The sequence below is a fragment of the Typopeltis vanoorti genome, chromosome 1, assembly GCF_054136105.1.
Source record: "Typopeltis vanoorti isolate ZY-2024b chromosome 1, IOZ_Tvanoo_1.0, whole genome shotgun sequence".
Classification (NCBI taxonomy): domain Eukaryota; kingdom Metazoa; phylum Arthropoda; class Arachnida; order Uropygi; family Thelyphonidae; genus Typopeltis; species Typopeltis vanoorti.
This window is the reverse complement of record NC_143549.1, coordinates 153,386,365-153,413,324: the sequence shown is the minus strand read 5'-3', so window position 1 is coordinate 153,413,324 and position 26,960 is coordinate 153,386,365. Positions and strand designations below refer to the sequence as shown.

At 36.1% G+C, this 26,960-nt stretch overlaps 1 protein-coding gene across 1 annotated transcript in view; it reads right to left on the bottom strand.

The window, feature by feature from the left end:
• Nucleotides 1-26,960, bottom strand: part of LOC150110552 (serine/threonine-protein kinase 10-like) — a 283,018-nt gene that overhangs the window by 190,698 nt on the left and 65,360 nt on the right. The window contains exons 6-7 of the mRNA XM_090399708.1: nt 21,854-21,935; nt 9,228-9,338 (exon numbers count right to left, since the gene is read on the bottom strand). Of these exons, the coding sequence (XP_090255834.1) occupies nt 9,228-9,338; nt 21,854-21,935 (193 nt within the window). The remainder of the gene's footprint in view (nt 1-9,227; nt 9,339-21,853; nt 21,936-26,960) is intronic.

The following is a 26,960-nucleotide window of genomic DNA, read 5'->3' as shown; positions in this document are numbered from 1 at the left end:
TGAGATGGCCGGAGTGCTATGTGATAAGGGGATGCTGTCAGTCTAAAGAGAAAAATCTACAGGATAGTGGTGAGACCAGCTCTGACATATCTATGAAAACTGTGGCCCTGAAGAAAAATAACATCAGCAGGATGGAAGCAGCAGAGATCAGAATGCTTAAGTGTATGTGTGGTGTGACCAGAAAGGAATGTCTGAGAAATTACTCAGAATAGTGAAAGTTACAAACTTAGGAGCGAAGATACAGGAGGAAAGTTTGAGATGGTTTGGTCATGTGATGAGGAAGAGTATGTGAGAAGAAAGGTCATGCAGATGGATGTGCAGGACAGGAGGAAGCAGAGGTGGCCAAAGAAGACATGGAGGGGGCTGGAGGAGGAAGAAGACCTGAGGATGAAGAACTTAGATGTGGTTATAGCCCAAGACAGAAGGATGTGGAGGAGACTAATTAGAAACAGCAGCCTTACTTAAGTGGGATAAGCTGCAGAAGAAGAAGAAGATTTGGATGTGAATCTAGAATTCAAAGCTGGTCCAAATTCATTCTTCTCAGAACTTCAAAATAAGGATGCATTTTTGCAGTGGTCACCTTCTTTTTCAAATCTCACGTATATTTTTTAATGTTGAATCTTTGTCAATACCAACTGAGTTATGACGACTCATATTATGAACTTGACCATTTAAAAGACAAAGTAAAAGCAATGTTTTTGAGAGAGAGAGAGAGAGAGAGAGAGAGAGGACGGGAGAGGATAATCTGTTCAACTTGATTGTCCTTTCCTGGATAACAACAAAGCATTTTCAGTCAGGATTTTTCATGCATTATCCTAATATGTGAGATAAGTAGTTTAAAGACACTGTTGTATAGGATTAGAAGATACATAGATAAGAAGCATAAAAGAACACCCAAGTTTTTTGGAGGCTATAGAGATAGATATGAGGTGTTTGTGTCAGAGGAGGCTAGCAGTATAAGTTATCCCAAGAAGAGAAATAAAATCTTGAGGTTGAGTATTATCAAAGGTAAAGGGAAAAAAGCTGTATAACTAAGAGGAGACCTCCACATAGCCTTTAAAGGAATGCGGAGAACCAACCAGGGCTTCTCACCTAATGTCCAATCCTTACCTTCTCGTGGTGCACCCTGTTGGGTATCTACCTGGCTACTGAACGAACGAAGATGGGCTGGCAATTTGGAATTTAGCCGACCAAATTGTATTCTTATTGGTTAAACCAAAATAAAAAATGATGGTACAACATGACAAAATTTCATGCCAGCTGGGGCGTCGCCGGGTTAAACAAGGTCGCCTTTCGCCAGGGAACCAGGGCAAACAGCGAAAAGTCAGCTACTTGAATAAATCTGAAAGCACACCCCAACTCAACATCACCAGAGTTAAAGATCGGTACTATCAACATAAGAAGCCTGAATGGCAAAGAAATGGAGCTAGCTGAGGAATTAGATAAGTACCAGATCGACATAATAGGGGTGACTGAAACAAAAAAAGACAAAAACTGGTGAGATCTTTCTGAGCAATAAATACAAAATGTTATATTCAGGCAATGACAATTAAGGAAAAGAAGGAGTAGCCATAGTATTCAACACAAAATACGAGGCTAATCTTCTTGAATGGCAAGCTGTCTCAAGTAGAGTGATGTGGGCAAATATGAGAATGGGGAACTATTGAATTGAGACTTATTTGTGCCTATGGTCCCACAGAAGATTTTACTAAGATAGAAGTGGAAGAATTTTTTGATGCTTTAGAAAAAGCAACTGACACAATGAAAAAGGAAAAGTTGGTCCTTGTTGGGGATCTGAATAGTAGAGTAGGAAATGATTGTCAGACATACAAAAATATTTTGGGAAAACTTGGAGAAAAGAGCAAAGCTAATAATAATGTCAAATACCTGTTGGATTTCTGCTCAGGACATGGACTGGTTACTACTAACACCTTGTGTCAACATAAAAATGTGCACAAATTCACATGGAGAGAAGAGGCAAGGAATAAGAAAAGTCTCATTGACTATGTTATTGTTGATAGTGATGTTTTCTCCCTGGTGCAGGACACCAGAGTGTACAGAGAATTTGAAATTGGAAGCGATCACTATTTAGTCTTGAGCAGGATAAAAGTGAATTTCATATTGAAAAGAATAACATGTAAGAAAGTTTTAAAGCGAATAAAAGTTCAGGAGCTCTCGGATGTGAACTGTAGACTCAAATACACAAAGATTATTGAAGAAAAAATGAAAGAGTTTGAGAACAGGAACCAAACCTTGGAGATTCAGTGGCTTGAAGAAAACCCTGATTGATTCAGCCAGAGAGGCATGTGGTGAAGTTGTCTGCAAGGATAGAAAAATCAGGACTCTGTGGTGGACACAGGAAGTTAAGGAGGCAGTGAAGGAAAAGAAGAAAGCATATCCAAGGTTCCTGGCAAAGAAATTAGCTTGTGCTCGTAGAGAATACAGAGACAAATGTAAAAAAGCTAAACAACTAGCTAAACAAAAGTCATGGGAGGACTTTGGCAAGAACATAGAAAATAAATATCAATAAGGTGGCAAAATATTCTGGAGGTTATTGAAGCTTAGAAATGGAGGAAAGAGTGCTGTAAAAGGAGTTAGAGATGATAAAGGTGACATGAAAACAGGAGAAAAAGATATCCTTGAAGTATGGAGTAATTACTTCAAAAAATTGCTAAATGAAACAAGCAGTGATAGCACAGTGGTAAATACCACTCAACAGGCATACAGTCAGGAATACATATCCATACTTGAAGTAGAAAAAGCCATCAAAGGCTTGAAATGTGGAAAGGCAGCAGGAGTAGATAATATTCGACCAGAAAGCTGAAGTATGGTGGTATAAAAGTCTTGCAGTGGCTGCACTGCATAGTTCAGAAAGCCTGTACAGAGGGATGAATTCCCGATGATTGGAGTAGAGCTCTAATAGTGCCCATATATAAAAAGGAAAATAAAACTGAATGTGAGAATTACAGAGGTATTTATTTCCCTACTGAGTATTCCTGGCAAGATTTATGCAAGTATACTTGAGAAATGGTTGAGAAGAATTGTGGAAGAAAAGCTTGGTGAAGAACAAGCTGGATTCAGGCCAAATAGAGGCTGTCAGGATCAGATCTTCACTTTACGACAAATAGTCGAGAAAGCATGGGAATATACAAAGATCTGTATTTAAGTTTTGTAGATCTGGAAAAGGCATATGGCAAGGTGCCAAGAGAGTAGCTATTCAATACGCTACAGTAATATGGTGTCAATGGGGCATTATATCAAGCAATTCTTAGTTTGTATTTGAATTGTAAGTCAGCAGTTAGAATTGAAGTACAGGGAGATGGTTTAATGTTAAATCTGGTGTGAGACAAGAATGTACATTAACCCCTCTGTTATTCATTATCTATATGGATCACATTATGAAAGAAAGTGGTATTAAACATGATATCAGAATTGGAGATGTTAATGTCAGCTCTTTGCTTTATGCGGACGATGTTATACTTCTAAATAAATCCACTACAACTTTGCAAGATTCCCTGACTAAATTGAATAACTGTTGTAATAGATATGGTATGAAGGTCAGCAATAAAAAGACAAAGACAATGAAAATAGGCAGAATCATTGAAAATGTCAACTGTGTTGTGAATGGAGAACCTGTGGAACAAGTAAAACATTTCAGCTACTTAGGTATAATTTTTGCTGAAGATGGTAAATTAAATATGGAAATAGACAACAGAATCAAAGGTGGTATGGTAGAAAGTCAATTGAATAAATTCACATGGAATAAGAGAGAAATTAGTCGGAACACTAAATTAGCTGTATACAAGACAGTGTTCAAACCAGTTTTAACTTATGGATCTGAGAGCTGGGTCAGAAGTAAAACACTTGACCAAAGACTAGAGACAGATATGAGAGTCCTGAGAAAGATTAGAGGTGTGAACAGATGGCATCAAAGGCAAAATCATATTAAAAATGAACATATTAGGAAAGAACTTGACATTGTCAGCATCCAGGAATGTGTTAGCAGAGCTAATCTCAGGTATGGTCACTTAAACAGAATGGGTGAGGAAAGATTAGCAAAACAAGTGTTCTATGCCAGGCTGGCAGGAAAACGACCCAGAGGAAGAGCAAGATATAGGTGGATTGATACAGTAGAATGTGCCTTAGACAATAGAAATATAAGATCTGATAATGATAATATTGGAGTCTTGACAAGTAATAGACTGATTTGGAGGAAAATTGTAGATAGGAAGTTAGTAATGGTGTAAATTTTTCATGTAGTACCATCATATCCTGTACACTCCTTGAGGGTACATGTCAAGAATTTGATGATGATGAAGGAAAATGAAATTATAAGTTTCGTGTGAGAAATAATACAGGACTGTGTTTTGGTAATAGTGACATTCACAAGGTTTTCCTTACCCACCAGAGAATGGCAAATGGATCTATGTTAGAAGATTGGTTACAGAAAATAATGAATCCAAAAAATGTTTGAACAGTAGGTTTTTTTTAAATGATTAAGAGGAATGTATACCAATAGCTTTGCTGATATTGGTATACATTCCTCAATGTATTCCTCAATGCTAGTAATACGATTGTATCTGGTAAGAGATGTCATATATAATAAAAAGAACATCAATGAAGGTGCTTAGCATTGGGGTACTTCAATATTCGTGGGAAAATGTGAAGAGGAAATATTTTGCAATCCAACTAATATGAGCGAAAGGCAGATTATAAGAGTAGTTTGATAAACATGCCTTTTATGCAAGACTTCAAATGTTATGGATGTCAAAAATAATGGTTTCTCCAAACCTTTCCATGACTTTTGTCAAAGTGATTAATGTTGGGTTAGAATATCCACTATGAATTGAAGATGTTGGAATTATAGTTGAAATAGCCCATTTTGCAAGATGAAAAATTTAAGTTCCTGGATTTTTACCCCATAAAAACCCTGCCACCTCTATACAAGATATGTTAAACTCACTTTCAAATGAAAAAACCTTGCCATAAAGTTATCTGAATTCTAGACAGAATTCAAACCTAAGTCTTTATGACCAAAGGAAATCACTGAATGAACTAAGAGACTTGCACTGCTATGGAATGAGTGGAGGAATTCAAATTGGTGGCCACTGGTTAAGTAAAAGACTTTCTGTTGGTGAAATTGGCTATTGATGACCACTATTTTCCAGAAATGAGATAAGGATGTCGGTAAGTTTGATGGTTGCTTTTTTTTTTTTTAAATGAGTTAAACTTGTTTCCAATTATAATGTATTTTGTTAGACATCAGATGAGTATGATGGATGATTAGATGATATAAATGTGAATTTAATTCTGAACATGAGAAAGAGATAGGATAATAGGACCAAAAGACTTGTTAGTATCCAAAGATATTCAGTATTCCTTTAATGTCTTTCACAAAACATTAAACACATGCAGTGAGCTATTCTTGAGAGTGAGGAATATGATTTATCTTGGTTATCTATGCAGGAGCTGTAGGAGGAAATTGATGTCAGAAGGTCAGCTGCATTTTTGAAGACATTATAATAGTAAAATTCGGAAGAGAGAGAAGAAACTGTAAGCAATGACTTTGGTCAGGATCAATGGAATATTCACAAGCTACTGTTAGTTGCAGCATAGACCTGAATGTGAAGATGGAGGTTTATCCTTAGCCACTTCTGGTATGCTGATTTTTTTGGACTGCCCTGGCACAATTTTTGTTTTTAAGAAACTAAACTTCAAGGTTTTGAGTAGACCAGAGGATGAAAGACTATACCAGTAAGAATTATTTCATATTATTTGATGAGAGCATGGGTTTCAATAAGGAGAGTGAAAGCAATAATCAGTCCATTGAAAAGAATAGAAATAACAGAAATAATCTAATCCAAAGGCATGACAGATAAAGCAACTGGGAAAGCATGTTCCATAGAAACCAAAACTTGGACAATGCTAAGTCTGAGTTATCAAGAGAAGAGATAGTATCCATAATATATTTGGAAGGAGAACTAGTTCAGACAAGATCAAAAGTATTGACTGGATAATGAAGACTAATCATATTGTAACAGGCAGGTGAATAATTTGTAATGATTGATTACTAGCAGAAAATATCTCAGCATTTCTTACAGATTGATCAGCAGGAACAGAAACCAGTTTGAGGTGTGGACAATGAAGTCCACAAAATACACATTAATGTCTGTGTGATGAAAGAAATCAATACTCAGGTGATTAAAATAGACAGTGATTTGATTCTTGCAACTGCCAGCTGTTAGAAACAGCAGATTCTCTTAAAATAACAGGTCAGACTTAGTTGTCTGCAATTGTACTCATGCTGTTGAAGGAGATACTGGAAGAGTTGCTTTTTTTTAAAAATTACTTTTGCTCATGTGAACAAACTAAGCACTACGATGGCAAAGCAACGTGTTTAGTCAGCATACAATGTGTATTAACTGTTTGCCTATTGCATGAATTACTAGGGAAGCGGGGGAGAAGAAAGAAAAAGCAAACACTGCTACTCACAAGAATCACACGAGTTGGCTTGGAATATTTACTGGCAATTGATAAACAGCAAACAACCTCTACACACTAGTTGGTTTGTCATCACAATTTAAGGTTCCAACATAAAATGTATTGGGTTTCTTCAATGATGCCCATCATATACTAAAAAGATCACAAATTACATGGCAAAAAAACAGAAGTCTAAAACACAGTTGTGACCACCCCAGTCGTCTGATAAGCAAGGGGAGTACAGCATGGTTGCATATGAAAGATATTCCTGTGAATCATAAAAGGTGTTAACTAATGAGGCTATGGATCTTGGCATTACGGTGGACAGTAAGTTTAAGTTTAAAGGTCACATAGCAAAAATTGCAAGTACAACTCAGAGGATAATAGCAAGTTTAAAGTAACACTGACATGTAAATATGGAAGTCATTTTGCCTCTTTACAAGACTGATATGGCTGCACCTGGACTATATTGTGCAGATTTGTTCTCCTGGGTTCCAAGGGAGAAGCTTGGAAAGGCTTCGAAGAAAGAGTTACAAATATGATATTAGGACTGTGAAATGTAGATAATGAACCAGATTGAGATTATGTGACTGCAGACAAGATAGAGAGGTTATACTCTTCTGAGAGAGAGACAGTTATAGGATACTGGGTATGAATTTTTATATCATACAGAGAGGGGTTCGTGAAAGTTAAGTTTGTCTGCAGTTAAGAAAGGTGTGAGAACTAGATTTTTCTCTCATGGAGCAGTGAGTGCATCTTGTGTGAATGAATTTAAGAGACAGCACAACAGCTGACATAGGTGATTTATGGCCTCCCTTGAGTCCTTGACTACCTGGAAGTCTGATAATAATAGGAAATGAACAACATAAAGCTTGAATGTTTTTTTTTTTTTTTTGCTTTTTATTTTTTATAAGAAGGTAGGAAGCAGATGGTATAAAAACAAATATAACTCACATCAAATTCAAGATGATTAACATTACCTGATGTGAAACCACATCTCTGCTTAGTGGAGACACTGAGTCAGAAAATCAAATGTTCTGACTCAGGGTTTCCCAGATATCTAATCAGTAATAATATAATAAATTGTAGATTAACAACTTTTGATTAGTCAGATTAAAATAAAAAATACAAATGGATATATATATATGAGGTGGTATCAAAAAGTTTCGAGACTAGCTCTGTTTACAAGAAATTACTTTATTTATCAACGCTTACACACTATCACCTTCAAAATAGTCCCCTTGCATATCAATACAGTGCTCCCAGCGTTCTTGCCACTTCTGGGATGTGTCCTGGAAGTCTTCTTTTTGAAGAATGTCAAGCACCTTTTGCGATTCGTGCTGGATCTCCGCAATGGTGTCAAAATGGTGACCTTTGAGCTGGATCTTCATCTTCGGGAAGAGAACGAAGCCTGCAGGAGCCAAATCTGGAGAGTAGGGTGGGTGCACAAGTGAGATCATGTTGTTTCTGGCGAGAAACTCATGTGAGGAGAGCTCAGTGACAGGGTGCATTGTCGTCATGTAGCATCCAGTTTTTTGCGAGCCACAGATCTGGTTGCTTTTGCCGAATGTCCTCCCTCAAATGCCTTAAAACCTGACAGTAGAACTCGCTATTGACGGTCTGGCCTAAGAGGATGAATTCTCGATGGACAATGCTGCAAATGTCGAAAAAGACGATGAGCATGCACGTCAAGCTGCGGACCTGCCTCGCCTTTTTCGGTCATGGAGATGATGGGCTCTTCCACTGTGAAGACTGTTGCTTCGTCTCAGGGTCATACCCATACACCCAAGTTTCATCACCATTAATGATCCTCAACATCCACGACACGCTGACTGAGTTCTTGGCAGACTTCGATGTGTTCCATCTGCTCCTGGGTCAGCAGCCTGGGGACGAACTTAGCAACACAGCGCATGTTCAAATCACACATGAGAATTGCCTGGACTGTTCCGTATGACACACTGACAATGGCAGCAATGTTGTGGAGTGTTCTCCGATGATCCTCATGCACAAGTTGCTGAATGGTTTCGACATTTTTGGGAGTTGAGCTCGCTGAAGGTCTTCCTGATCTCTCATCGTCTTCCAGTGATGTTCTTCCGCTCTTGAAGCACTCATGCCACTCAAAATACCTCGAACGACTCATTGCAGCACCGCCATAAACTTGCCGAATCATGTCAAACGTCTCTGTGGCAGATTTGCCCAGTTTCATGCAGAATTTCACGTTTGCTCTTTCTTCTAACTTGCTGTCCTTGATGAAATTGCAGATGTGGTAACGCAGGTGGCCAGAATAGCATCAGTTGCACAGCTCCCAATGTACACAGGACGATGTCTTTTGGCACACTGACTTATGAAGGTAGGTGCTCTCTGTGATTGTGCGTTATACTGCCATCTGTTGGCGTGTTAGAAACCTAGGCTCGAAACTTGTTGATACCACCTCGTATATATATTCTGGCCTGGTTGGGCGAGTGGTTAGTGTATCAGCTCTCCAGCCAAGAGGATGCAGGTTCAAATCCCGCATAGGCATGGAAGTTTGTGATTGTCCTCTCCCAATATGGACTGGGTCACCATGGGAGTAGTAGACCCAAAACCTCCAGCAATGGGGGAGGCTTTCACCTTGCAGTGGGTAGAAAAATAGGCTGTTAATTAATTTATATATATATATATATATATATATATATATATAGATAGAGAGAGAGAGAGAGAGACACACACACACACACAGAAGCAAAATAAATAATGATAGTTCTTACATCTGGAGATTCATCGTCAGCATCCTCTACTGTTTCTACCACCTCTGCTTTGTATTCACTGATCAAATCTCTCAGCGGTTTGCCATCTTTTGCCTTTGCAATAAAGGGATGCTTACAAAAACAAACAAATGTTAAATTAATGATTCTTATATCACACTGATATAATCAAACAAGAAAAATTCAATATAAATTACTTATAACAGCACTTCAACTACATGATCTAAATGTGTTTCAACTTATGTTCACATACTACAAAAAAAGAGCCTCATTTGGACTGATTGTACATGACTAGGCTTTCTTTTGCCCCTACCTTTAGCATTCTCTAGCCTTCCTATTTTCTCTTTTAATGAAGCCTAAAACAGTACGTATTCCCTACTACCATACACAGTGTGCAGGCCTGTGTAGCTCAGTTTAAGTGACATTTGCTTCCTCCACATTAGGCTGCCCCTTTGAAAAAAACCTAGGTTCATTTCTAGTTGCTGACTAGAGAACTTTTTCTAAGCCTTTCTTCAACAGTTCCCAAGTTAGTCGATCTCTTGCATGGACAACTTTTTCTCCTAGAAACTCTGGTTTTTCATCCTGTAAACTCAAAATCAACCATAGAACCCTACACTATTTCAGACAGCATAGTTTTAAGGACCACAAGATGGCAGCACTTGTCTGACACAGCCTCTTCATTGGATGCCACTTAAAATGAGTAACAATTACTTATGTAAATTTTTTTTTGACCAGCGATTGTATATTTTGTATACTTGTTAGGAGGGGAAAAAAAAAAATATATATATATATATATATATTGCATTGGCAAATAAGTTCGTTCAGTTTTTCAGAGTGGAATGAAACACATTTTATTTAATATATATAATGCATACTAGTCAGTTATATATTGACCCTCTTTATCAATGACCTCTTGCCATCTGTCCACCAACTTCATTATGCCGTGTTCATAAAACTCCTGCGGTTTACTGGCGAAAAACTGGTCCAGGTATAAAAATAATCATAATTTAAAATTCTGAATATTTTTACAAATTGTTTATGTTAGTATGTTTATTAGTTTTGGTTTCATAACATGCATTGTCAGCACTTGTGATGTGCCCATTATTGATGTTATTTTGTCAAAATGGAATGTGAAGCATTTAAAAAAAATTTATGTACTTGCTGGATTTGGATACTTTCAGAAATTTTATTATGGTTTAAAATTATTAAGTGCTGTGTTTTGTAAAGACATTTTCTTGTCGCTAACGAAGACAACATGTCAGCCATTATACTTAGCTTCTCGCTTGCCACTTTCATGGAGTGCGCATGCTCGCCGAGGAGTTTGATGGGTGATTGACAGCTGACAGAGAAAGTGTTCAGTATCGGGGTAACAGAGAAAACAAGAGAGCGTTCAGGAAGAAAAGAGAACGCAGGTCAGCAGATATTTAGATTCAGAGGAAATTAAGTTTTTTTATGTGACAGTCGGAGGAAGATTAATAGGAGATTCTGAAAAAGGAATCGCAGAACTATGAAGTTTTAAAGTGGAGGACTGTCAATAAATATTGGTAAATAAAAGAAGATATTGCAATTGACATTCTAAAGGAACGTTCGAGGAAACACTAATTAGAAGATTAATAGTAGATTCTGAAAAGGGAATCTTAGAACTGTGAATTTTTAAAGTGGAAGAGTTAAGACCGTCAACTAAGTATTAGTGAATAAAAGAAGATATTGCTATTGACGTTCTAAAGGAATGTTCAAAGAAACGCTGATTGGAAAATTTCAATTTATAGATGCTGGATCTAACTGTTATTTCTACTAGAAAAAGGAGACAGAATTTAGCAACTTAGATGAAGCAGCAGAAGAAACCTTTTGCTGGTACAAAAATTAGCAAAATTGAATAGCATGAAGCAAGAGTATTTATACTTCAGTGAGCTCAGAATGTCTATACTTCAGAGTCAGGAAGAATTAATGTGTGCTATATGAGGGTGATAAGAAAGGATCCTATGAAAAAGAAGAAGAGAGTCTTATATCTTCAAAAAAAAAAAAAAAAAAAGGCCTTAAAAGAAAATCTGGCTATGAACATGTTTGTTATTGTGTAAACAAAGTGTTTAGTCTAGTAGATGTGATGAAGTATACGGTAAACAAATCAGTAATAGAATGGGTGATCTCTTAAGTGTAAGTTTATTTTAAAAGTCCTTGGATCCAATTAATTTTGTAGTTATATAATTTTGTTTGAAGTTGTATATTGGTTTTGTTTTATTAAATGTCTAATTTTTGTATTTGGTCTTGAGTCAGTGATTTTTTTTTTGGATTCTAAAAAACAGTTAAAAGTCATTGCACCAATCGGAAGTGAACCGTTGTGCATATGCATATATAAATACACTCGGAAATAGAAAGAATTGTTATAGAGAAAATCTCATAAAAAATGAGGATTGATTGATAGATAAAAATTAATAATATTATCTTATCTAAACAAAATGGCACAGTCGCACAGAGATCTTCTCTATAAAGAGATTAAATAATTTGCCGGCCTGGTTAGCATATCTGCTCTCCAGCCAAAAGGCTATGGGTTCGAATCCAGACGTGGGCATGGATGTTTGCGATTGTCTGTGAAAGTACTAGTGGTGGTAGTCGGCGGTAGATGATGTTTTAAATTAGGACTTTAAATCTTTTGTCTGTTACAATTTGAATTGTTTTACTTACTCACTGTCATGTGTTAACTATAACATGTAATGCACTCTAAAGATGCTGGTTTGAAATCCAGCAAAATATAAACCAGCTAATTCATTTAATCATTTAATCACATTTCAGAAAATTGGTACGAGTGCAGTTGGAGGGATTATTATTATTATTATGGGGGGGGGGGGGACTTCAACTATAGAGTTATGGATTGGAAGGAAGAAAATCACATGACAGGAAGGAAATGAAATTTATACACCTACTAAGAGACAATTACTTGAGGCAATGTGATGGAGGAGACTAGAGGTGCAAGAGTATTGGACCTGGTCCTGGTCAACACTGCCTCCATTTGAGAAAAGCAAATATGCAGTCTTGACTTAAGAGATTGCAAAACATGAGGAATATTCTGTCAAGGAGTATATTTGGAACTAAAAGGAAGGTGATTATGACAAGCTTAGGAGGAAGCTTGAAGTTGTCATGGCATTAAGCAATGAAAGGGAAGGATGTTGGTAGCACATGGGAGATAGTTAAGGGGAATATAGAGAAAGCAATGTTAATTGTCCGTGCAGTTAGCTTAGTAGCCATGCACTTTGCAACCATATGCCTGGGAAAAAAAAAAAATTGTGGAAGATATGTATATATATATAAAGAGAAAGGTGACCAGCAAACTCACAAAGAATACAAGAGTCAGACAAGAAAGGTAACAAGCAAAGTAAGAAAAGCAAAATCAGATTATGAAAAGAAACTATCCAAGCAGGCCAAAGAAAATCCCAAAGAGTTCTTTTGTTATGTGGCAAGTAAGAGGAAAAATGACTATGGAAGAATAACCCTAACGAGTGCTGCTGATGATGAGATGACAGAAGCAGATAAAACAGTTGAGTTACTGAGTGATCACTTTGCAAGAGTATATCATCCAAGTGAGATGAATGGTTTGAGATATGTAGCAGACTGATGTGGGAACTGAGGAACTGGATGTTCTTAATACATTACAGAATCTCGATGTACATACAGCTGTGGGATTAGATGGGATATCAACTTGCATTTTGCATGAATGTGCAAGGGAACTGGCAATGCCTCTGACTAGGCTCTTTAATTTATGTTTCAGTTCTGGTAAAGTTCCAAGGTAGTGGAAAGAGGTCAAAATAATTCCCCTGCATAAAGGCGGTTCTAAGACTGCAGTAGCAAATTATAGACTAAGCAATATTTCAGGAGTGGTGGTAAAAGTACTGGAAAAATTGGTCAAACGGAATTCAAGAATGGGTGGATAAGAACATGTGAAGGGTCATCATGCATTAGTAATTTATTAACTTTTTATAATAGAGTGACAACTGAATTGGATAAAGGAAATGGCTACACAATGATTCTTCTGGATTTTGCAAAGGCATCTGACAGAATAATACCATAAGGAACTCTGTTACATGAATTAGAACAGGGATTGCATACGACTAGTTATTTGAATAAGAGGGTGGCTGGTGGACATATCAAAAAGTGGTATATGGAGGAGCAAAATCCAGGAGAAAGCAGGTGACTAGTGGTGCTACAAATTCAGTGCTAGTTTAATTTTGTTTTTAATGTGTACATAACTGATATAGGCAATAATCTAAAAGGAAATATTCAGTTATTAGCTGATGATGCAAACTTAGGGAGAGTAATAGTTAATCAAGACTATGTGAAGATCTCGCAGGATGATTTAAATAAGCTGTCAAAATGAGCAAAAGTAATGGGTATGCATTTTAGGATAAATAGATTACAAGCTGTGTTAACAACATTAATAGAACTACTCCAGTAAATAGATGAAGCTAGGGATTTAGGGATGATAGTAGACAGAGGAGTTAAGTTAAAGTTTACAGGGCATATTGCTAAGGTAACCTATAAGATTTCTTGGTTTTGAAGAACAAGTAGAGGTAGAGATAAGGAACTTATTCCTCTTTATAAGGCCTTGATATGATTTCATCTGGATTACTGTGCTCAGGTATGGTCTCCTAGGTTTCTTGGGGATGAGGAAGTGGTGGAGAGGATTCAGTGGTGAGCAATCAAGATGGTGAGTGATCTTGTGGAATATTCCCCATGAGGACAAATTGAGGGTGTGCGGAAAAGAGAAGATCTGATAGAAACATTAAAGGGTTTTATAGGACTGATGCAGGGGAAATGTTTTAGCCCTTGGCTAAAGAGTGTTGAACAAGAGGTCATCTCTGGAAGTTGAATAAAAGGTGTTGTTAGTAGGGGTATAAGGACTATATTTGTCTCTTGGAGAGCTGTGAATGAATGAAATGGGTTGCTAGTGTTAGTTGTCAGCATTCTGTCTGTAAATGGATTCAAGGAAAGAGGTATGATAGACTGTGTGGATAGTCTGGGTTTCCTGTAAAGAGTTCTCGGACTCCATGGAGGTGTCTATACAATAATAATAATAATAATGCTATCTTGTTAAAACAATTCATGGAAACACATTAACTAGCTACTCCCAATAGCCTTTGCACAACTCAATAAGCTTGACATAGAAACAATTCAAATTAAGTGAAAGGGAATGAATGTCCTAATAAGGCATCAAAGGACATTGTACATGTGAGGCAGATCAAAGACTGGAGGAAGGGTATTAAGGAGGGATGTGGATATAAGAAACAGATGGAGAATATACTTTGAAGGGCTTTTGAATGAAGAAAATGCCAGGACTCACAGAGAAGATGGGGAGCCTTATGAGGGGATGGTGCAGAACAGTAGTAGAGTGAAAGTGAAGGAGGCCATAAAGAGGATGAAGAATGGAAAATCGGTGGGCCCTGCCAGGATCCCAGTGGAGACACAGAAGGCACTGGGGGGGGGGAATTGACCTACTGTGGGACCTGTTAATAAAAATTTGTCAACAGGAAAATATATCAGAGAAATGGAGGGAAAATACTCTTGTCCCCAAAGTTGATGTCCCACACAATGAAAATCCTAGAGAGGGTTCTTGATGGAAGAATGAAGAAGGAGGTGGAGATTGCAAAGGAGCAATTTGGCTTCATGCCTGGTCGCTCGACGACAGATGATGGAAAAGTTTCGAGAGAAGCAACAGGAGCTACATCTGGTATTTATTGATCTGGAGAAAGTGTATGATAGAGTGCCAAGGCAAGAAGTCTGGAGGTGTCTGAGGGAGAAGAAGGTACCAGAGAAATATGTCAGGCTGGTGCAGGAGATGCACAGAAATGTGAAGACAAGAGCTCGGACCTGCCTGGGAGAGACAAAGTTTTCCAGTGACAGTTGGCCTGCATCAAGGGTCAGCACTAAGTCTGTTCCTGTTTAATATTGTGATGGAGGTGGTGAGAAAAGATGCGCCTTGGACTATGTTGTATACAGATGACATCGTGCTGTGTGCAAAATCAAGAGAAGAAGTGGTAGCTAAACTGCTAAATTGGAAAGTTGGAGGAAAGTACTGGAAGAGAGAGAGAGATATGAGACTGAGCAGAAGTAAAACAGAGTATATGTGTTGCAAAGTAGATGGCAGCCAGGAGACAGATGTGGAGCTGGAAGGAAATGTCATCAGGAAGGTCAGTGACTTTAGATACTTAGGTTCAACGATGAAAGAGGATGGTGAGGCTGAGAAGGAAGTGAGATGCAGGATGCAGGCAGGATGGAGGAACTGGAGAGAGAGAGATGGCTGGAGTGCTATGCAATAAGAGGGTGCCGATCAATCTAAAAGGCAAATCTACAGGACAGTAGTGAGACCAGCTATGACGTATGTTATGGAAACTGTGGCCCTGAGGAAAAATAACATCAGCAGGATGGAGGTAGCGGAAATGAGAATGCTTAGGTGGATGTGCGGTGTGACCAGAAAGAATCATCTGAGAAATGACTATGTAAGGGAAATGGTGAAAGTTACAAACTTAGGAACAAAGATACAGGAGACAAGGTTAAGATGGTTTGGTCATGTGATGAGGAGGAAGAGTATGTAAGAAGAAAGATCATGCAGATGGATGTGCAGGGAAGGAGGAAGTGCGGGTGGCCAAAGAAGAGATGGAAGGAGATGGTGAAGGAGGACTTGAGGATGAAGAACTTGGATGTGGCTACAGCCCAAGACAGGAGGTTGTGGAGGAGACTCTACTACAAACAGCAACCCTACTTAAGTGGGAAAAGCTGAAGAAGAAGAAGAAGAATGAATGTCATAACAAGGCACCCTCTCAAGACCAGATAAAACTGAAGCTATGGTTACTTCCAGTATAATCTGAAGTGAGAAAACACTAAGTAAAAGTTATTTACCTCTACTAGTGTTTCTCTATGGCATACTTCATCAGGAATAAAATATTTTAATTTGAAGAACCTATGTAACAGACTAATTCCTAACACAAAATGCCATAGATAGAAATAGTTGTTAAATTGATAGTGTTCATATTGTTCTGAGATTTCAAACACAAAATTTACTGATGAGAATGCTCATCATAACATAGTTCCCAGCTTCTTAGGTCTTTTATATATGCTGACCATAACTGTGTTGAATGCATCATATTAGCTTCTTTGAATTTTCAATCGTATCTGTTAAATTCAATTCAACATATGGCATTCTTGAATGCTTATAAAGTATCTGATGTGTTTCATTGGTAGCATAAAGTTAAGCCAGATGTGAGAGCCTATCTTTTCAATGCATCTTTAATATGTTCTTTCATACAAATCTCTCCCAAGCATCCCACTGTTACGACATACCAGATACCAAGTATGTGAATAAACAAATTATATCCGTCTCAGAAAAGGATAAGCAAGAATGGATGTGGCAGATGAAAGGGGAATGCTTAATGCTATTTGAACTGTAAAGTTTGGTGGCAGAGATTTAAAGTTCTGAAGGTGTTTCTTCTGGTATGGACTTGACTCTTTGGTTGTTGTAGTTGTTTTAACTATAACCAAAGTTATAAATCTGTATCTATAACTTATACAAAAAGAAATAAAATTCTTATTTTAATCCTATATCTAAGCATAATTATGTAAACAAAAGCTTGTGCATAAAGTGTCTTCCTGACTAAAATATTTGCATATAGTGGCTACTAGATTCATAAATTGCTTCAATATCCCATAATGCATAACACTTCTTTTGGATGCACTGGCATGCATTACAGGAAGGAGACCAGTTTTGACCTTTATGGCTACTGTCGATGAGGGCCACAATAAAGATCAAAACTGGTCTGGATAGTGACTTTCTACAATGCATGGCAATATACCAGTCTGGTTGGCCACGTTGTTAGCGTACCAAGCAACAGGCTGCAGGTTCAAATCCCACCACGGGCATGGCTGTTTGCGATTATCTTTAGGTGGGAAGTATCATCGTCCAGTTTAAGATCACCACTTTGCTTATTGGAGGCCTGAAGTAACTTGAAAAGATTCCATGTTTGGTCTCTAGAGCAGGGTTCCCAGACTATGTAAAATAATAAATATCCTAATCCTCCCATGGTACAAAATGTACTATAGGTTTACAGATAACTTTTTGTGGGTGGAAGCCAAGTAAAAAAAAAATAGGATGTCAAAAATGGGATACTGAAGCAATATGATGTGAAATTAACAGCCTCTATATATTAATTATATAACAATAATTTCTTGGTATCTTTAATTTATAGCCTCTATATACAAATAGGCTAGGATTAAAGGAAGAATATAATAATAAGAACATTAAAGGAAGAATAATTTCTTTTCAAGTGTCATTTACTTCTAACCAACCAATAAAACTTGCTGCAATATTCATCTTCCTTTCAACATCTCAACCCAAAAGAACAACTTTGAGACAAGCTGGAACAGATGTAGATCAGACATTAGTATGAGCTATATCCATTCATCCAACCACCTTAACCTCGAAATGGTCGAGGTTGTGAAGCCCACAGCTAAAGAACCTCGATGGTTCATGGGGGAAAAAAAAGGAAAAAAAAAAAAGGTATTATTTGCACAATTTTGCTTACAGTTTAAACTGTAAATTTCTTCTCTAGATATTTCTGGATTTTTTTAACTTTACTTAACCACAACACCTTTTGATTTCTCTCAAAAATACTATGGTTATATGGCCAAATCAAAGTCACAAAATGACAAACTCAAGGATACCATGGTAAAGTTAAATTACAAAGCTGTAATAAATTTGGAATTATGACTTTCATCTCTCATTTCATCATCAGAAAACTTATTCAAGTGCTGTGTTATTTGATGTAATATCAAATGATCCTATTACTTAACACATTAAATAATAGCCAAAGAAATGAGAATGATGTATACAAATGATTAATAGCATAACAAGAATATGAAGACTTTCTTTTTAGAAACTGCAGCTGAATACCAGTTTTTTAATGAATGCCAGATTAATAAATAACATAATATTCTGGCAAATAGAAAGAAAATATATGAAAAGGACATGCTTTCACATAGATATTCTAAATTGTTTTTTAAATTAATAGAAAAACCACTAGTGAGCCTGTGTAATAGCTCAGTGGAAGTAAAGTGTGCATCCACAGTGCTAGGCTATCTGAGGAATGGTGACCTAAGTGCAATTCTAGTCACCAACTAGAACTTTTACTTAGACTTTTTTTTTTTTTTTTGATCAGTTTCCCAAGTTAGATGATCTCCACAAGCAGGTTTTTTTTCCCTTCCAGAAACTCAAGAAAATCAACTCTAGAACACACACCATTTCAGACAGCAAAACATAGCGTTAGGATTATGGACCAGAGATGGCAGCACTTATCAGTTGCCTCTCTTCACCGGATGACATGTATAATTAGTGATAATCTTGGGCCACCTATCTCTGGTTGGCTACCAGTGGAGATTGACCCCCCCCCAAAAAAAAGTTTCATTCCATTCATGTGTTGTCTCCTATCTAGGAGGTTGACTACCATGATGTGACTCATGGTTAACTACAGGTGTAAAGACATGTAATGAAGACCCTGTCTCTTCCACATATTGTCGTAAGTACTCATGACTGTAATCCATGTGTGTTCACAGAGCTGGTTTGCCTGTTCTGAGGGACGAAAAACCAGAGTTTCCAGGTGAAAAAACCCTCTACCTCCATATGAGACTAGCTAACTCACCTTTAGTCGAAAGAGACCAGATAAAAGGTTCCTCAGGTCATAGATGGGAATCAAACCCAGGTCTTTCCGACTAAAGGGCTTCATCTACACTGACTGAGCTACAGTGGCTTCAAGTAAGTTCCTAGTACAATATAATTCCCTTCCCCCATATCAATTTTAGTTTATGAACAATACTTATATAACATTAAACCATCAATTACCTGACTGCATCAGGAAGTCTGTTTGCTGGTCATTTAATTAAGGGTTTGGTTAACTGAAGATTCAGTTACATGGTACTGTATCAGAAGTCAGCTGACACACTGACCTATTTATTCAAGGGATTGGTTAATTAACTGAAGGCTTGGTTATTTGGAAGGATAATTGAGGGATTACTTTAGAATGTGATTGGGAGTGGACAGGAAAGCTGAAATTTAATGCAGATATTACCAACACTACACACAATAGAAGGAGATGCCTGACTACTGAGAAAAGCTCTCTACCGAGAGGGAGGCTTAAATTGAAATGGATGTTTCCATAAGGGAAAGAATATTAATGACAAGGGTGGAATGACTCCCCATTCTAGCTGGAATAACAGGGATATAAGATTCATTTCATGCATTCTTTAAATTTCCAAGTTTTAGTCCTTGTTAACTACTATTCATCTATACTAAAACATCACAGAAAATGTTTCGGGTGGTTGACATATATATAAACTTAAATCAGCTAACGCCTTTTACTCCCTTATAGGGAGTAGGTGAGGCCTTTATACAGATATTTAATAGATGATATTCTAGCTTTTTGGAGACCAAGTGGGCAGTTCAATCTCCACCGGTAGCCAATCAGACATAGCTGGCCCATGTCTATCACAAATTATAGCAGCCACCGATGAAGGGGCTGGCAAACAAGTGCTACCATCTCTTGGTACCTAACCCTAACAAGATATGTTACTGTCTGAAATAATGTGGGTACTACAGTCGATTTTCTTGAGTTTCCGGGAGGATAAACCCGCTTGCCCATGCCAGAGATCGACTAACTCAGGAATCAGTCAAAGAAAGGCTTAGAAAAAAGTTCCTTTAGTCGGCGACTAGACTTGGACTTAAGCCTGACTTCGAGCAACCAAGCACAGAGGACTTAAGCGCCACTTCCACTGAGCTACACAGGCCTCCATATATAAACTTATATTTTATATATACTAATAATCATTTAGTACTTATATTAATAAGCAAAGATCAGTGGGGTATGAGCACACACAAATATGCAGCACAGCAAATAATATAAACCATGTGATTTATATAACTATTAAAATTATTTAAATATCTATTATGCTCTTTATACACATTTCTTAGAAACTACCTATCAGTTAAGGAATATGTCTCTTAAGAAATTAAAAACAAGATTTTTTTAAAATTAAATTTAAGTAAGCAAAGAGATGGTTTTCAGAGTTTACTTAAACCTACTTAGAACAATCAGATCTAGCAAAACTATAACATAATTTAACAAAAATTGCAGTGATTTTTCAGCTTTGATCCATACTATACTATTCAGATCATTTCTAGTAAAATTAAATGCCATTTTATTAACAAACAGTCTTAAAATGAACAGAATACAATGAAATAAATGCACATAACTCAATATAAATCAGAAGTTATCTATTTGGTGGAATTTTGTTTCAAAAAAGTGCTAAAATTTGGTATCCAGATACAAGACTTTTTTCAGAAGTTAGCATTGATTCAAAATAAAATGAGAGGATACACTTAAACAGCAGATTAAATATAAGTAAATATATGACATCATAATCAACTATTTAGACTTATGGTTTAAACTCATTATTAAGTTTAATGGAATGAATACAGCACATATAATTAATTAAACACAAATTTAATTGATCGTATATTTCGTCTCAGTCACTGAGACACATTGCCAGGAAAACAATGTTAAAATTGCAAAAACACAAAAATGTACAAAACAAGAAGTGGAAAAAATTAGACAAAGCCTAAAGTTCTATGATGGGTGTCATTGGCTAGCCTTAGCTGTTGGGCGAGAGGCCTACGAATTAAAGTTTCCCAAATTTTGGGAAGTTTAACACTAACACAACCATATTTATTGAGATTTGGTTGGTTTTTTAAATCTGCTGCTGGCTCCAAAAGTTAGATAGGGCTAAATGGCCTTACCTACTCCCTATAGGGGAATAAAAGGTGTTAGCAGATTTAGTGGTGGGAAAAATTCACTATTAGTCAGTACATAATGAGTTAACATACAAATAATATCCAAAAATGGATGAATATTTGCTCCAAAGATCCTAAATTAATATACCTAGCTTCCACTTAAAATGCAAAGCATAAAGTACAAGAATAAGTACATTCTCATTGTCAAACACTTATGACTTTCAACACCCACTCATAATAATACACCAAGAGATGACAAACTTTTAGAAGTTCATTCATCTGGAGAACTATTTCAAATTATAGCTGTCACTTGATAACTTTGTAGCGCAAGACTATCCTAAAATATAATAAAAATATTAACAATACATAAAGTAGCACAAATTATAAAATAATAAAATTACATGATCTTGAACTGTAGCTTATAAAACATCCGGAATGACCTTTGTTTTAACAAACTGAAAACAATTTGTTAAAACAATGGGAAAGTTATATATTATATTACTGATATTTTTTTTATAACAGATATCCAAAAATAAGGAATAAATTATACTTGTCCAAAAAGTCATCCCAATAACAACTGAATATATATATTATTAAAATTTAATATCAACAGCATAGTTAATATTGTGGGAAATGGATCCAGGTACTAGCAAAATTATCAGTCTAGTGAATACAAAATTTAAGTCTACTGATTAATGCACTTATTGGTCTGAGTCCACAAAACATGCCCAACCGCTATTTTCCCATTTCTCAACTATTTTTAGATGATCTGTACAACCCTGAATAAAATTAATTAAAAATGTACCTTCAGCAATTCTTCAGCACTAGCTCTTTGACTTGGATCTTTTACGAGACAAAGTTTCAAGAAATTGTTGAAGTCTCTGGACCTAACAAAAATAAACAAAGAAATCATACTTGGTTCTACTTTATAAACTATACATATTATCTCTACAGTGGAATGATATTGTTCAATAATGACCTCTTCAAAACTGCACAATTCAAATATAGCTGCCAAAATCAATTAAAAGAATTTTTTTTTTTTAACTATTGAGGAGGGAAAAAAAAAATGCTTTCTCACCAAGCTCCATTCCTTAAAACAAACTGTACTAATATGATAAAGTAGATACACATGGTTTCTATAATATCAGTCCACAACTCAAAAACAGGAATTCTTTCATGTTAATACTGAATATATTCAATTATGAACAGATAGTGTTTGTACCTAAGTAGCTGTGTATTCCTTCAAATAGCATATACAGTATAAGGTATTCATAATCATTAACCATGCATTTTTTTTTCATTTAATCTCACATGCACTAACTCAAAGAAATATTAAATATCTAAAAAAATTAATATATATATATATATATATATATATTATTATATATAAAGAGAAAACACTACTAGCAAAATTACTTGGTGCTGCTCATGTCATAACTTAAATTTCTGATTTTCTCTCTCAAATTCTACAACATAATAAATATTTTATTATTAAAATATGCAACAACCAGAAGAGATTAATATTAGAGTTAGGTTAAAAAATAAGACTTAACCGATGCTTGAAGACTACAGACATGAGAGGTTCAGGAAAAAATTAGGAGAGTGAACAGATGTCATCAGTGGCAGAATCATCAAAACCTGAGGATATTAAGGAGTAACTTGATATTGACAGCATTCAAGAGAGTATGTGTGGCCTAAAGTGGCTTGAAAAAGTTCCATGCTTGGGCTCTGGAACAGGATTTCCAAACTATGTAAAAAATAGGTTAAAAATACAAAAAATATATAAAACTGATAAACAATAGAAAAAAATCCTTAGCCCACCCACAATACAAAATATATATATACTATAGATTTGTAAATAACCTTTTGTGAGTTGGAGCAACATAAAAAAAAAAAAAAAAGATAACTATAGGACAACAGATTGATGAAAATGCTCTTCACCCATGCCTCCTGGAAACACATTACCACCGTGGGATAACCACCACCTTTAAATATACTCTTCTCAGAGGTACAAGCTCCCCTATGCCAGAACATCAATATTGTCATTATGAAAGCTGACAAAGTTAATGCCAGTGCTGTCATGAATACCACCAAGTATAATTGTAAAATTAATATTTTATTAAGGGATAGATCAATCTACAGTGCTACCAGTAGGGATTCAACAAAAAGTTAAATCAATTAATTAAATTAATTATTAGACAATGTACAATCATGGGATGCCACTACTGTTGAGAAGTTATGAATTCATCATGCCCATCCACCTAGTCTCTATGGTCTTCCTAAAATACATCATGGCAAACCCACTATGCCCAATAGTGGACTGTACTAGTCTCCACCTTACTACCTTGCAAAATATCTCATCAAATTTTACAATAGCTTATTTCCAACTATTTGGAAATAAAACTGCTTTAATAAGTTTGTTAGCAGTCAACTGTGATCATTAACTTATTTAATGATTACAAGATGTTTTAAAATTAAAATATGCAAAGAAAATAACATACAGTGGTACCTCGACTTATGAACTTTTTTCATATCCCATTTTGACCTCTAGATACGAACACTCGAGATACAAACCGTGATGCTTTTCTTTTCTAATGAACTAAAATCTGTTTTAATTATACATATTTTTAAACTTTTTTATGCACGTTGAACCTGAGTGCACGCTGAACCATCTCTAGTGTAACGATTATTGTTACTATGTCGTATTTATCTGAAATATGAATGACAAACACTGCATGTATTTGCTTTTTTGTGTATCTATTTCGGTATTTGTGTAAACAAACAATACACCTTGTGAAGATTTTTTTAGGTTTGTATTTATTATGCGTACTGTATGTATTTCTTTTTATAAGTGACGTGTTTTATTGTAGTTCATGTTTATTTTCTGAATAATCTACCAGATAAGCGTCATTTCGCTGATCAGCATATTATTTTCGGCATGGAGTCAAAGAAAATTAAGAAAGAAGAAAAGAAGAAAATCACAATAGAAATTAAGAAAGAGATTGTGGGAAAATATGAGAAAGGAGTCAGGCAAAGTGATCTGTGCAAGCAGTATGACTTGTCCAAATCCACCATAGCTACAACTGTGAAGAAAGCAGATTTTTATAAGGAACGATGTGGCCAAAAGAGTATCTATCGTGTCATCTCAAAGAAATAGTTATGGAAGAAATGGAAACTTTACTACTCATCTGGATTAATGACATGCAACTGAAAGGAGATAGATAGTGTATCTCAAAACATGATCTGTTTACAAGTTCAAACTATTTACAAAGATCTTTCGCAGAACTTGCCATCCACTAGCAGTAGCAAAGACATCGGCGAAGAGTTTAAAGCTAGCAAAGGAGGGTTTGAGAAATTCAAAAATAGAATTTCTCAAACCATAGTGTTTTTAGACATGGAGAAAGTGCTAGTGCTGACAAAGAAGCCACTGAAAGGTTCATGAAGGAATTTCAGAAACTGATGGAGTCAAGGTTACAGATCAGAACAAGTTTTCAACTGCGATGAAACTGGGCTTTTCTGGAAGAAAATGCCTAATCATCACTAAGGAGGAAATGGCATTGCTGGGACACAAACCAATGAAAGACAGACGAATTTTGCTTTTTTGTGACAATGCCAGTGGTGACCTGAAGATAAAACCTCTGTTGATTTACCACTCTGAAAATCCTAGTCTTTTAAAAGCAGAAAGTTAACAGGCACAAACTCAGCATTATGTGGAGAGGTAACAGCAGAGCCTGGGTAACCAGCAATTCTTCTGCGAGTGGATGACAGATGTCTTTGCTCCCAAAGGAGAACACACAAAAGGGTCTGCCTGAGAAAGTTCTTCTTATAATGGACAATGCTCCAGCACATCCACCACAGTTGAAAGGAGATTTGTATGAAGAGTTTAATTTTATCAAAATTAAGTTCGTGCCTCCTACCACACCACACCAACCAATGGATCAATATGTTATTTCCAACTTCAAAAAGCTTTATACCAAAGCTCTTTTCCAAAGATGTTTCAAAGTCATCACCGACACAGAATTAACCCTCAGGGAATTCTGGAAGAATCACTTCAATATTCTTCATTGTTTATGTCTTATTGGTCAGGCATGGGAAGATGTTTCTGTGAGAACTGTAAAATCAGCCTGGAAAAAGTTATGGCCAGACTGTGTCAGAGGAACTGCATTGGAACGACCTGAAAGTGAAATTGACATTGTAGATACAGTTGTCTCCCCAGGCAAGACAATGCATTTGGAAGTTGATGAAGCAGACAGAGGAGCACAATGTTGAGCTGACCACTGAAAAGCTACAGGAGTTAAGAAGAGAAGAGAACAGGAAAAAGAAAGGGATGAGGAGGAAAAGCAAAATGTCTTCAGAGGACGAAGAAGACAGCAACAAAAAAGGGAGCAATTCCAACAAGTGATGTAAACAAAATCTTGCAGCACTGGGGCAAACTGCAAGAATTGGTTAACAAGTGGCATCCAAATCAAGGTGTTATTTCTAGAGCCACCAATATCTTCAATGACAATGTCATTAATCACTTTAGAAGGATGTTAAGGAAACGACAGATTCAGTAAACGTTGGATAGGTTTTTTAAACCTCCCTCACCTAAGAGGCAAAAAGAAGAAACGGAAGCCAACAAATTGAAAACTCCTGAACCACAAAACCAGCCACAAGAAAATTGATTTTTTTTTACAATTTAATGGAAGATGATTTTCATACTAATCATGTAAAACCAAAGATTTTATAAATAAAAATTAATATGTAATAGTATTCAAAATGCATATTTATAGTGTAAAAATGCTCCTTCTCCCTCCTCCATTTCTTTGCATTTTCTTCATTTAGTTGAGAACAGTGTCTTTATTTTTAAATTTTTTTTTAAAATTTTCGAATCTGGGAACAGATTAATTGATTTCCCATAAGATATAATGGAAAATTGGGTTTCGAGATACATGCTTTTCGTGATACAAAACCGCGGTCAGGAACGAATTAAGTTCCTAAATCAAAGTACCACTGTATTTTGAATGTATTAAAAATAAGGCTGAAAATTTACTTGCCAATTATCTGATTACTCACCTGTGGCAAGTGGGTGAATGGATTTCTGGAGCCCTGCTCACCACTAATGAGAAACAAAATAAAAATAAAGGACACTTCCCATAAGTCCCCAAGCAATAGCCCAGTAAACATCAGAAATGATGTTTACTGGGCTATTGCTTGATTCTAAACAAAAATGCTAATGTCTTTTGTAGACTGATATAGTATTTTTGTCAAAATAAATTCTGCCTAATCAGTTCAAAGACCATCTAAATTACATCTGACAAGATAGTACATGTTCCTATATTAAAGTATAAGCATAAGTGTGAAATCATTTCATGACTAGTCTTGCTTGTATACATACTGTTGACTTCACAGACCGATTTCAAACTTCATGCTGGTTCATGAACAGGAGTATACAGAGCATTCTGAATAGGATAAAATGGAATTTCACAGTGAGAAAAAAAAAGTGTCAATAAGAAAGTTTTAAAAAGAATCAAAGTTAAGTAGCTTTCAGGAATGTACTGACACAAATACACAAATATTAAAAAAAAAATTTTTTTTTTTTAAAAATTAAAGTTTGAAAAAGAACCAAATCTTTAAGATTCACTGAAAAACTTTGAAAAAAACATTGTGTGATTCAGACTGAGACATATTGTGAACTTGTCTACAAAGATAAAAAAAGTTAGAACAACTGCATGGTGATCTCAGAAGTTAAAGAGGCATTTCAAGGAAAAGAAGAAAGCATATCAATAGTTACTGGGAAGTCAGTTAGCATGTGTTCAAAGGATACAGAGAAAAATGTAAGAAAGCCACTGCAGAACTTTTTATGCCTTCATATTTGAAGGCATAAAAACATTTATGGTCGAAAATCATCTACTCCTAAAGCCTTTCCACAT